This window comes from Dromiciops gliroides, chromosome 2 (genome assembly GCF_019393635.1).
Source record: "Dromiciops gliroides isolate mDroGli1 chromosome 2, mDroGli1.pri, whole genome shotgun sequence".
NCBI lineage: Eukaryota > Metazoa > Chordata > Mammalia > Microbiotheria > Microbiotheriidae > Dromiciops > Dromiciops gliroides.
The window spans coordinates 397,995,736-398,008,910 of NC_057862.1; the positions used below are offsets into that span (position 1 = coordinate 397,995,736).

Below are 13,175 nucleotides of genomic sequence, written 5' to 3' on the forward strand. Positions count from 1 at the left end.
AAGAGTGTCAGTCATTGAATTTGGTGTTAAACTTGGATATAGGTCTCTGGAGGAGTGTTCCCAAGGATCTTTCCTCGGCCCTGTGATGTGTGACATTTTATTTCTTTGGATAAAGAATAGGTGGCGGGGCAGCTAGGTGGTGCCGTGGATAGAGCACCGGCTCTGGAGTCAGGAGTACCTGAGTTCAAATCCGGCTTCAGACACTTAACACTTACTAGCTGTGTGACCCTGGGCAAGTCACTTAACCCCAATTGCCTCGCTAAAAAAAAAAAAGAATAGGTGGCATGCTTATCAAATTTGTAGATAATAAGAAGCTAGCAGGGATAGCTAACTCACTGCATGACAGAGCCAGGCTTAAAAAAATATCACAAAAGGCTAGAAGGTTGGGGCAAATCTAATAAGATTAAATTTAATAAGGATAAATGTAAAGTCTTGGATTGGGGTTCAAAACTTTTCTTAAGTATAAAATAGGACAGAGTGGCTAGACAATGTTACATTTGAAAAAAGATTTGTAGGTCTGGGTGGTCTTCTACCTCAGTATGATCCAACATTATGACATAGTGGCCAAAAAAAGCTAGTATTATTTTCTTTCGGGGGGAGGGGGAGATGAACCTATTAGGTTTTTTTTGTTTTTGTTTTTGTTTTTGTTGTTGTTTTTGTGAGGCAATTGGAGTTAAGTGACTTGCCCAGGGTCACAGAGCCAGTAAGTGTCAAATATCTGAGGCCAGATTTAAATTCAGGTCCTCCTGAATCCAGGGCCAGTGCTCTATCCACTGCACCACCTAGCTGCCCCGGACCTCTTAGTTTTTAAGATTTTATTAGAGTATCTCTCAGCATGGAAGTTCATATGGAAATATGGACACAGATTAACAAGTCAGTTTGGAAGGCAGGTAGGTGGCACAGTGGATAAGCACTGTCCCTGGATTCAGGAGGACCCGAGTTCAAATCCAGCCTCAGACATTTGACACTTACTAGCTGTGTGACCTTGGGCAAGTCACTTAACCCTCATTGTCCTGCAAAAAACCCACAACAACAAAACAAGTCAGCTTGTAATCTTAGAGTTGCTAGGGACACTGAGAAGTTAAGTGATTTATCCACAGTCTCATAGTTAGTATGTGTCATTGGAAGGATTTGGAACCACGTCTTCCTGAATCCAAGGCTGTCCCTCTGTCCAAATATCACATTGACTCTGAATGTTATTTGAGGCTGAATTAATTAAGAAAGAAATGATGTCAAGGATTGTTCTGCACTTTATTTAGGTTACATTCTATCTGCAGTATTAGTTTCAATTCTGGAAGCTACATTTAAGAAAGGACATTGATAAGCTAGAAAGTATCCAAAGGAAGGCAAACAGTATTTGGAGTGGCTACAAGGTCAAGCCTTAGGAGGATTGTTTGTGTATTCTCAGAATGTTTAGTCTAGATAAAACACAGTAGCTGACTTCAAATATTTGAAGGGCTATCATGTGAAAAAGAGATTATTCTTGTTTTGCTTGGCTCCAGAGGCAGAACTGGGAGCAATGACAGAAACCACATAGAGGCAGATTTCAGTTTAATATAAGAGAAAACTTCTTTAACAATTAGGAAGGAAGGAAAGAAGAAAAGAAGGAAGCAAGCCTATTCTGGGGATACAAATCCAAGAAAAATGAAAGGTAAACTCTGACCTCAGAGAGCTTATCTTCTAATGAATTAGTGTTATTAGGGTCATTCAAGAGAGAAATGGGGGTAGGGAATTTCTCCATCACTAGAGGTTTCCAAGCTATAAGGCTGAATAGTCCATTTGTTATAAGTACTGGAGAGGGAGTGGGCAGCTAGGTAGCACAGTGTATAGAGCACTGGCCCTGAAGCTGGTGGTTGTGGTGGGGAACCTTAATTCAAATCTCACCTCAGACACTTACTAGCTGTGTGACCCTGGGCAAGTCACTTAACCTCAATTGCCTTAAACATCTTGAGTCATTTCCAATAATCCTGACATACATACATACATACGTGCATAAGTGTGTGTATGTGTGTGCATATATATATATATATATAGACATATATAGACATTATATATCTTGCCACTGGACCCTGATGGCTCTAGAGGAGAGAGTGAGGTTGGTGACTTTGCACAGTCTTCCCTCACTTAAATCTAATTCATTGCAAGTCATGACATCACTCGGATGACATGGTCCTCTTTGAGAATGAAGGACAAACAACAAATGGACAGGAAAAGGCTTGCTCTAGTATGGACTAAATGGACCAGAAGACCTCTGAAGTCTTCTTCAACTTGGAGATGCTGTAATTCTATGAGTGCATCCTTACCATCATTATCAATGTTCATATTTGTTCTCCCTATCTTTCATGGAGCAGCTAGGGGACACAGTGAGTACAGTACCATGCCTGAAGTCAGAAGACTCTTCATTGTCAGTTCAAATCCAGCCTCAGACACTTACTAGCTGTGTGACCCTGGGCAAGTCACTTAGCCCTGTTTGCCTCAGTTTCTTCCTCTGTCAAATGAGCTGGAGAAGGAAATGGCAAACCACTCCAGTATCTTTGCCAAGAAAACCCCAAGTGGGCCACAAAAAGTCAGACATGACTAAAACAACTGAACAACAACAATCTTCCATGGATAAAGTAAAAATAATTAGGTCCTCTGGGCAAACCACCTTGAGTTCTTTAAAGGAAGATACTCTCTAGATTCACCTTTAATAAGCACTGGGGAGATGCACATGTTGATGATATATGGGATGAGAAATCATCACAACCTGGCAAGATTTCAGTATCATAGTGTTCATAGCTCATATTTAATGCTTTGAGATTTGTAGAGGAAGACTTTTGTAAGGAAAATGACTGTCTAGAAATACAAGAAATGTCAGAAATGGAAGAGACATAAGAGACCAACTGATCTAACCCTCTTATTTTACAGATGAGAAAACTGAGGCTCAAAGCACAGCAGCATTTTTGTACAAGATCACACAATTTGTTAGAGGCAGAGCTAGGACTCTGATAGGTTCTTTGTTGTTGTTTTAAAATTAAATCTTATTCTATTTTCAGATAAAGATCCACCTTCTCTCCCTCCTTCCTCTCATCCTCCACACTGAGAAAGCAATATATGACTGGTTCCTTGTATTGCACCGCCCAGTCACCCACAAATTAAAGTTACCTGAATACAGAGTCCATTTCAAACTTGGTTTTGGATATTATGATTGTGACTCTTGTACTGGAAGGTTTTTCATGTGTACACCCCCCCCCACACACACACTTTTGCATTGTTGGTGGAGTTGTGAACTGATCCAACTACTCTGGAGAGCAATTTGGAACTATGCCCAAAAGGCAATCAAACTGTGAATACCCTTTGACTCAGCAATGCCACTATTAGGTCTGTATCTCAAAGCGATCATAAAAAGAGAAAATATCCACATATACAAAAATATTTATAGCAGCTCTTTTTGTGGAAGCAAAGAATTGGAAATTGAGGGAATGCCCATCAACTGGGGTATGGCTGAACAAGTTGTAGTATATGAATGTAATGGAATATTATTGTGCTGTAAGAAATGATGAGCAGGCTGATTTCAGAAAAACCTGGAGTGACTTACCTGAACCGATGCTGAGTAAAGTGAGCAGGACCAGGAGAACCTCATGCATAGTAATAGCAATACTGTGCAATGATCAACTACGATCGACTTTTCTCAGCAATACAATGATCTAAGACAAATCCAAAAGACTCATGATGGAAAATGCTTTTCACATCCAGAGAAAGAACTGCTTGCAGATAGAAACATACTATTTTTAATTTGGGGGGGGGGGAGGGCAAGGGGGGTTGTAGTTTTTCCCTTTTTTCTGACTTTTATTTCACAACATACTCATGTGGAAATGTTTACATGATTCTACATGTATAGCCTATATCAGATTGTTAGCTATTTTGGGGAAGGGAGTTGGGAGGGAGGATAAAAAAAATTGAAACTCAAAATCTTATAAAAAATGAATACTGAAAATTATCTTTACATGTAATTGGAAAAAATTAAGTACTGTTTACCCCCCCCCCAAAAAAAAAAAAAAAGAACACCTCAATCTAGTCCTCTTTGCTGCTGTGATCACCAAGCCGGGTGACATATAGCAATAGTAATATTCCACTGATATTGGGTTAAATTAAATCTCAGATCTCAATAAACAGAACAAGACTTTTATTGCTAGGATTGCCTTATAGGAAGGTTACCAAGGTTAAGCTTGAGCAAATATATAAAAAATACAACACATTGTAAATGGACGTCATTTTCTCAAATAAGCAAATATACAGATTTCCAGGTGATCCTTCCCCTCCCCATTCCACCCTATCACTGAATATGCACTTTTCATGGGCAGCAACTGCATTTATTCGATCCTCCTTTGCAAATACAGCCTTGGGCACATTTGGCACAGCCAGGTGGGCAGCAGGGACAACAACCTGAAAGGGTACAGAAAAAAAGCAGATTTTATTCTTGGGTCAGTCTTTCCACTCAGCCTTGGGAAGGAAATGCCAGTTTCTAGGGGAATCAGGGCTTAAAATGTGTGTAAGAAAAGGCACCAGAACAGTTCCTCTGAATTGAACACCAATCAACTTGATCACTTCCAACCCTGACCTTGACTCTTTGTCCATGACCACTCAAACTGTTACTATGACCTTTACTCTTGACCTTTACTCCCCAAGCATGGCCATGACCTCTTACTAGAAATCTACAATTAAAGAAGTAAGGGGCAGAGACCACTAATCAAAACTTGCATTTTGTTTAAAACAACAAACAAACAAACAAAAAAACCTTGCATTTCCTAGTCAAGCATGATGATTCAAGCCTCAGAGTCTGCCAAGTAAGACTCAGTGCTGATCATGACCCCCTCAATCTGGCCATGATATTTCAGTCATGTCTGTAGCTTCCAAATCCTAACCATGAACCCCCAATCCTAAATATAATAATTGTTCACATATCTATGTCATTTTAGGATTTATAAAATAATTTTCATTTCTGATCGTGACCTCCCCCAAACTGACCACGACCCCCACCTTCCAGCCTTGTCACAACTGCCTTCCCCAAACTCTGACTATTCTCCTTCCTTGCCAATCCCTGTTTACCATCACTACCACCACTACTGCCACTTTGGCTTTTCAGGCTAGAGTAGAAAAAGAGAGGAGAGATAAAGGAGGAGTGGTCCAGAACAGATTATATCTATTCAAAGGTGTTAACACAAAATGAAACCACCAAGGAGAACTGAAGGTTGTTTGGACCCAAATGACTTTCTTCAAGTACAAAAGAGAATATGGGTATCTTCAGGTGGGTTGGAACTTGGGTTCAGGGGAGAGGCAGCATGGACAGCTGTGTTCTTGTTTTCTAATTGACTTGCATTTAAGTCTACCACTTCTGAGGCCTATGAAAAATATTCCAGGGACAATGCCCAAAGGGCTATAAAGCCATGCATACCCTTTGACCCAGCAATACTACTACTAGGTCTATATCTCAAAGAGATAAAAAAACAAAAAGGAAAAGGACCTAGATGTACAAAAATATATAGAGCAACTCTTTTTTTGGTAGCAAAGAATTAGAAATTGAGGGGATGCCCATCAATTGGGGAATGGCTGAACAAGTTGTGGTAAATGGTTGTGATGGAATACTATTATGCTATAAGAAATGATGAGCAGATTGCTTTCAGAAAAAGTTGGCAAGACGTATATGAACTGAGGCGGCAGCTAGGTGACACAATGAATAAAGCACTGGCCCTGGATTCAGGAGGACCTGAGTTCAAATCCAGCCTCAGACGCTTGACACTAGCTGTGTGACCCTGGGCAAGTCACTTAACCCTCATTGCCCCCCCCACACAAAAAATCCTGAAGACTTATATGAACTGATGCAGAGTTAAGTGAGCTAAACCAGAACATTGTACACAGTAACAATAATATCATATGATGATCAACTGTGAATGACTTAGCTATTTTCAGAAATAGAATTATCCAAGACAATTCTGAAGGACTTATGATGAAAATGCTATCCATCTCTTGAAAAAGAACTGACGGCATCTGAATGCAGATTGAAGCATACTTTTTTAAAACTTTATTTTTCTTGTGGATTTTTTTTGGTCTGTGTTTTATTTACAATATGGCTAATATGGAAATTTGTTTTGCATGACCGCATATGTCTAACATAACAAATTCCTTGCCTTTTCAATGAGTGGTGTGGGAAGGGAGAGAAAATTTGGAACTCAAAATTTTAAGAAACAAATGTTAAAAATTGGCTTTACATGTAATTGGGGGAAATACTAAATAAATTTTTTTTTTAAAGAAAGAAAGGAAAACATTCCAGAGATCTCTGCTTCATTTCCCTTTTAGGGGGAGGTCGGGCAAAAAAAATTCCAGGGATTTAGGGAAGGAAGCAAGGAGGACAAAGGAAGAGAAGAAGGCAAGGGATCATTCCTATCCCTGCCCCCCCCCCCATTGCCATATCAAGCCATGGTTTTCTAGCATCATATTTGGGTAAAAAGGGGAATTAGAAGCAGCTTCATACAGAGGAAGTCAAAGATGAGAAATTGTGACTTCCAAGAGAAAAAACAGAATGGAATGTCTGAGCTGGAAAGGACCTTAGAGGTTGACTGGGCAAATCCCCTCACTATACAGGGTAGACAATAAGAACTAGAGAGGGAAAATGACTTGCTGGAGTCATACTGCAAAAGGGTGGAAGAAATAGAATTAGAACCTAGATCTTACTTCTCTACTGGGCTACACTGCAAATGAACTGCACAAGGATACAGTTAAGTCTACACTGGGCCCTTGGCCTATTCGCCTGGAATTAACTGATGAAAGGGACCACATGTGGCACTATACTCACTTTTCCGACATGTCTTACAGCTGCAGGATGTACACTTGCAGTTGTCACCACAGATGCAGATTCCTCCTGTAAGAGACCATCAAAAGCATCGGACATGAGATCAGCTGCCATTCTCTGAGCCAATTTGGGTCCCCATTATGGTCATATATGCTGCAAGGTCTGGGGCGTTTTCTGCAGAACAGCAATGCCCAGTTGAGAATTGGGTGCCCCAGGCAAATGAGGGTAACAGCACATTCATGTGCAGGATCTTAGCTTGGCTGTGTCCTATATGCTGCTTAAGAAAAAAACAACCGCAAAAGTTTCTTAACATCTAATTTCAGACCACTCAACTTCAGGAGCAAAGAATTAGGTTGAATGAAATCCACAATAGCATCTACTCTCAGAATGGGCTTGGGGAGTTCATAATATCCTGCCCACATAATTCACTAATTTTTTCACTCTCTCATTCATTCAAACAATGATTAAGCACCTACTGTGTACAAGGCAAGGCATTGTGCTAAGCAAACACCAGAAACGCAAAGATGAAAATGACAATTGTTACCCTCCAACATTTTAATTTCTATGGGGGTGGAGGGTGGGGTAATCAAAGAGAAGGGGGAGGGACCTTCAGCATAAGCACAGATAAATGTAACCCAAACTGGGGGAATGAAGAGTGCAAAGAAGAGATCTAAACAGGTCTGAGAAAATTTAAGGAGAGAAGGGACACTGACATGTTATCCAAAAGTTCTGATGTAAAGGGATGGGTAGAAAGAGGAATTCAGTAGGCCCATTGCAGATAACTGCCATATACAATGTGTGAGATGCTCCCTGTTTTTAATGTCATAAAAGTCACATATTTATATTTTCTCATTATGCCTTGTGTAAATCTTGAATTTTAACAAATAACAATCTTTGTTATGGGCAGCCATCACACCACACTGGTATAAACTTGTTCTTGTTATTATAACAAGAACTTTAAAGACTTCTGAGCTTTCTTAAGATCCTTGCCTTTATAATATTACAAGCAAACAGGATGGCATTGAACACCATCTCCTCTGATCCCACCTGCTCACACGACTACGTGATCCTGAGAGAACAAGCGAAGTCTAATCTTGATTCTCCAAAATCTAGAAATGTTTACAATGGCCGGGTACTGTGTAACTGGGGCTTGTTGGGTCTCTCCAGAAACCTCCACACACTGAATCTGTGGTGTCACACAGCATCTCTGGATGAATTAAAAGGTCAGAAAGTATCCCTGCCATTTGGAAGTCTGTACTGAGGTTAGGGAGGCCATAAAAAGTAATCCAAGAGGAAAAGCTCGAGGCTAAAGTCTTTTCTTCTAATGTAAGACAAAAGCCAGTAAACTTAGCAATATCCTTAGCAGAAAAAGGAAAAGGAGACCCCCCCGGGCCTCAATGGGTCCACCAGAGCCCAGCTGCACTTACCAGACATACAGGTACACTCTCCAGGGTCCATGGCCTCAGACAGATGGAGTGAGCTCAGACAGGGGTTAGGAGAAGGGATGCTAAATCTGGAGTGCCAGAGCCTGCTCTATTTATAGCAGCGTAGGTGTGAGTGTGGGGACCCACCCCTCCCCACCCTGGAGCAAGACGCCCTGCACACGGCCCTACTCAGACACCTGTTGGGGGTGAAGGGCAATACCGTTTAATCATGTGATTTTCCCAGGGAGGGAGAGATGAAGACAGGAGGGAGGCAGAGCTGGCAGAAGAATTAAAGCTTACCATCCAGTAGTTTATTTTATTTTATTTTATTCTTTGCTAGGGGTACAGATGACTTGCCTGTCTTGGCTATCTGTTTTCCATTGCATCTTAGAAACTAGGGAAAAGGAGTCATATGCAGTCTGATAGTAGAAACTAAGCAGTCACTAATATTTTGGTTCAGGAAATGCATACCTCTTTTGTCTGTCTATCTATCTATCTATCTATCTATCTATCTATCTATCTATCTATCTATCTATCTATCTATCTATCTATCTATCTATCTATCTATCATCTATCCTCAAACCTAGGTCTTCAGATTCCAAGTCCTGTGAGCTTTCCATTAAACTTTGCTGCCCTTGGGGAAGTTAGGTGGCGCAGTGGATAGAGCACCGGCCCTGGATTCAGGAGGACCTGAGTTCAAATCCGACCTCAGACACTTTACACACTTACTAGCTGTGTGACCCTGGGCAAGTCACTTAACCCCAATTGCCTCACCAAAAAATTAAAAAAAACTTTGCTGCCCTCACTACCCTATGATATTTCTCCATTACTGGAGAGGCAGTTGGTGGCATGGTGGATAGAACTTTGGACCTAGAGTCAGGAGGATCTGAATTCAGGTCAGGTTTCAAACACTTAAGGGACAGCTAGGTGGCACAGTGGATGGAGCACCAGCCCTGAAGTCAGGAGGACCTGAGTTCAAATCCGGCCTCAGCCACTTGACAACTTACTAGCTGTGTGACCCTGGGCAAGTCACTTAACCCCAATTGCCTCACCAAAAAACAAAACAAAACAAACACTTATCAGCTGTGTGACCCTGGATAAGTCATGAAACATCCATTTGCCTCAGTCTTCTCAACTGTAAAATGAAGATAATAATAGCACCTCCCTTGAAGTGTTGTGAGGATCACATGAGATAATATTTATAAAAGCACTTACCACAGTGGATGGCATATGGTAGGTGCTAAATAAAGGTTTTCCCCCTTTCCTCCCATTAGCTCTACAATTTTCCCATACTCTTTTTACCTTCCCCTAAAGAAATCTGTTACCTAGAAATCATCAAAGAAACTAATTCATACAAAGGTATAATTAACTACTAGGGACTGAATGTATTATTATTTTTTTTTGTGGGGCTATGGGGGTTAAGTGACTTGCCCAAGGTCACACAGCTAGTAAGTGTCAAGTATCTGAGGCCGAATTTGAACTCAGGTACTCCTGAATCCAGGGCCGGTGCTTTATCCACTGCGCCACCTAGCTGCCCCGACTTAATGTATTATTGTTTCCAAAGGAATGTACATCTTAATAGGAGATAGTAACTTTAACTCAAAAGAAAGGCTTCTAATAGGAGAATTCCAGGTATTAATAATTGGCCTGTCAGGTAAGAAGGCCTTGGCACAGTAGTTATAGTAGGCAGCTGTATATTTTGCCTATATTAAATGACTGACACTGCTCTGTCTTCCTGCTACTATTTCACTACAATGAGATGGGGTACATGAAACTGGTACCCTATGTCACCATCACTCACTCCCTTGGATACCTCTCCTGTGTAAACCCTATCTTCTGGAACAAAAAGAAATTCCATTCTGTCTCTGGAAGTACCTACTACAAATGAAAAATGAGCAATTACTCTTTTTTTTTTCCTTCAGGAATGATCAGAGTTGTCTATAATGAAACGACCCTTCTATTACTGTAGGTGCAAATTGTCTGTGTTATTTTAGGTTAGGCACAAACCATTATTAGAATAAAAGTAGTTGAACTTTAGTCCAGAGAAGAATCATCATGAAAAATAAGCAGTAAGACTGCTCCAGCCCTGCCATATTGTAAAGATGGCCCAAGGAGGAGAGAATTTCCCAGGCTGGGTCAAACAAAACTAGGCTTCATAGAAAATTCTGTATTTTTGAATCTAGTTTTATTTTAGTTGATGTTTCCTCATAACTCACCAATTTAGCTTCCGAAATCTCAGTGCAGATCCCAGAAAAGATTTATGGTACCCTGGGCCAAGGCGAGTTTTGCAATATACTTTTTGTGTGTCCCTGACCAACAGAAGTCTTGAAGCAGGACAGGAGCTGAGAGATCTAATTCAATCCACTCATTTTGTAAGGGAATAAACTGAAGTCCTGAGGGGTAAATTAGTTTACTTAAAGTCACACTAAGAATTAGTAACAGAGTCAAGATTTAGAAAGAGTGTCAGGCCTGGAATCAGAAAGACTCATCTTCCTGAATTCAAATAGAGCCATAGACACTAAGTAGAAGTGTGACCCTGGACAAGTCACTTAACCCTGTTTGCCTCAGTTTCCTCATCTCTAAAATTAGCTAGAGAAAGAGAGGGCAAACTACTCCAGTATCTTTGCCAAGAAAATCCCAAATGGGTCATAAAGAGTCAGACATGACTGAATAACAGATTTCAACTCAGGTTCTATGGCTTCAAATCTAGTGCCCTTTTTACTATACTACAGAAAGGATGGAATATTTACTCTAATACACATGACCTCCCTTATTGCAAAATAAAACCCATGTTCCATAGATAGGTAGATTAATAAGTGCATTTTAAAAGTTTAATTAAAACCTGCCATTTATTATTACAAAATGTATTAGTAGCTAGAGAGTTGGCCTTTGGGCCAGGAAGACCTGCGTATGTACCTCTGACACATATATTGGCTGCATGACCCTAGGTACCTCATTTAACTTCTTAGTGCCTTAGGTGGTTTTCTCAGACACTACATGGCAGAGAAAGTGCCAACTTGCCTTGGTAGAGAGTATTTTCTTCACCTAGAAGTTCCCTCTATCAATGAAATCACAGTGCAGTTCCTTCTCTATCCCTCATTACACCTGCTAGGTGTTATATTCTAGGTGGCTGCTGCCTACCCTGTGTACCCCCAACCCCACTCTGTCTAATTGGGTAAATTCAGAAAAGGAGGGTTTGCTGAAACTGGTACCAGATAGATTGGAGGACTGATGGGGGAGAATCAGACTCCCTCCGGAACCACTCAAAGCTGGCAGAAGAAAAGAGGTGAGAATAGCCCCTGGAGAAGAGCTTGATTGGGGAGGCATTGGTGGAGTTCAGCAGTGGAAACCTTTCTAGCTTTCTGAGGCTGTTGGTTCATGTTGTCCTGAAACAGAACTGCTCAGTGGCATTCTGGTAAGTTAGTTTCCCAGCCCAAGAACAGGATGATGGATTGAAAACAGCGTCCTGTTAATTAGGACAAGCCTTGGTGTGCTGTGCCTGGCTGTTTACTCAGCAAGTTTAACACATTCTCAAGGGGCTCTGTTACTGTCTTTTAATTATATGGGGCTTCAACTCCTTGGCTATAATTTAGTACCTACCAAGCAAGTGAAGAACTTAGTTTTGCATATGGCCCAGAGGAACTATGAATAAGCCTGAAGCTAGACAATTACATTCATTCATCTCTCTCATCCAAGAGCTATGAACTCTGGGGTACATTCTCCAGGATCACAGATTGGGCATGTTGGATGAGAAATCCATGCTCCCTATCTGTTTGGAAGGGAGGTCAAAGGCCAAGAGATGGGACAGTAGTAGAGTTGACAAATCCTACCTGCAACCAGAAAAGTACAGGCCCAGAGACAGGCTGTGTGTCTTCAGTCCAAGGACCAGCTTTGCTAGGCTTGAAGAGGTCCACTACCAGAAGGATGGACCCAAGGTTATAGATGTTTTTGGCCAAAACAATTCATGAAATCAGCTACTAAGGGAAAAAGAAGTTGTGATCCATGCCAGAAAAGGGAGTACCCTCATCCATGAGTTTAATTAATTAAACAAGCATCAACCAAGGGCCTACCATGTGTCAAGCATTTGCGTAGGGAGCAGGAGTATAATGATAAAAATCAAATACGATTGCCTGCTGTCTAGGGGGAGGGAGGGGAGGAAGGGAGGGAGAAAAATTTGAAATTGGAAATCTTATATAAGCAAATGTTGGAAACTATTTCTACATGTAACTGGAAAATAATAAAATACTTTTATTTAAAAAAATAAAATTAAAAAAAGAGATGGGACAGTGAGATTCACAGTTAACAAAATAATTATTTTTAGTTATATTATCTTGTTCAGTGACTGTAACTGTGGGAGCTCTCCTTTCCAAATATTGATTTTCTCCCCAAACTATAGTGTGGGCCAGTCTGGTGCAAATGCCCTTTGTGATGTCTGAATGAACTGAAATGATGATGAAAAAATTAGAGCTATCTTTAGTCATATGAAAAAAATGTTTTGTCACTATTGATTAGAGAAGTGCAAATTAAAATAACTCTGAGGTACTACCTCATATAAATGATAAATGTTGGAGAAGATGTGGGAAAATTGGAACACTAATGCATTGTCAGTGGAGTTGTGACCTGATCTGGAGAGCAATTTGGAACTATGCCCAAAGGGCAATCAAACTGTGCATACCCTTTGACTCAGCAATACCACTACTAGGTCTGTATCCCGAAGAGATAATAAAAAGGGGGAAAGGACACACATATACAAAAATATTTATAGCAGCTCTTTTTGTGGTGGCAAAGAATTGGAAAATAAGGAGATGCCCATCAGTTGGGGAATGACTGGACAAGTCATAGTATATGAATGTAATGGAATACTATTATGAAATGATGAGCAGCAGATTTCAGAAAAACCTGGAAAGACTTACATGAACTGA

At 40.6% G+C, this 13,175-nt stretch overlaps 1 protein-coding gene across 1 annotated transcript; it reads right to left on the reverse strand.

The window, feature by feature from the left end:
* Positions 1–4,216: 4,216 nt before the first annotated feature.
* LOC122738171 (metallothionein-4) lies at positions 4,217–8,323 on the reverse strand. The gene is made up of 3 exons (XM_043980237.1): positions 8,257–8,323; positions 6,833–6,898; positions 4,217–4,425 (listed from the first exon to the last, which is right to left on the reverse strand). Exons 1-3 carry the CDS (start codon positions 8,285–8,287, stop codon positions 4,334–4,336), a joined length of 189 nt encoding a protein of 62 aa, XP_043836172.1. The 5' UTR covers positions 8,288–8,323; the 3' UTR covers positions 4,217–4,333.
* Positions 8,324–13,175: the final 4,852 nt, after the last annotated feature.

Bases quoted from the DNA above. Each gene is read 5' to 3' on its own strand.
- LOC122738171 (XM_043980237.1), bottom strand. From the start codon at position 8,287: ATGGACCCTGGAGAGTGTACCTGTATGTCTG. The intron at 6,899-8,256 runs GTAAGTGCAGCT...GGTCTCTTACAG, and splicing joins AGAGTGTACCTGTATGTCTG to GAGGAATCTGCATCTGTGGT. The intron at 4,426-6,832 runs GTGAGTATAGTG...GTACCCTTTCAG, and splicing joins CTGTAAGACATGTCGGAAAA to GTTGTTGTCCCTGCTGCCCA.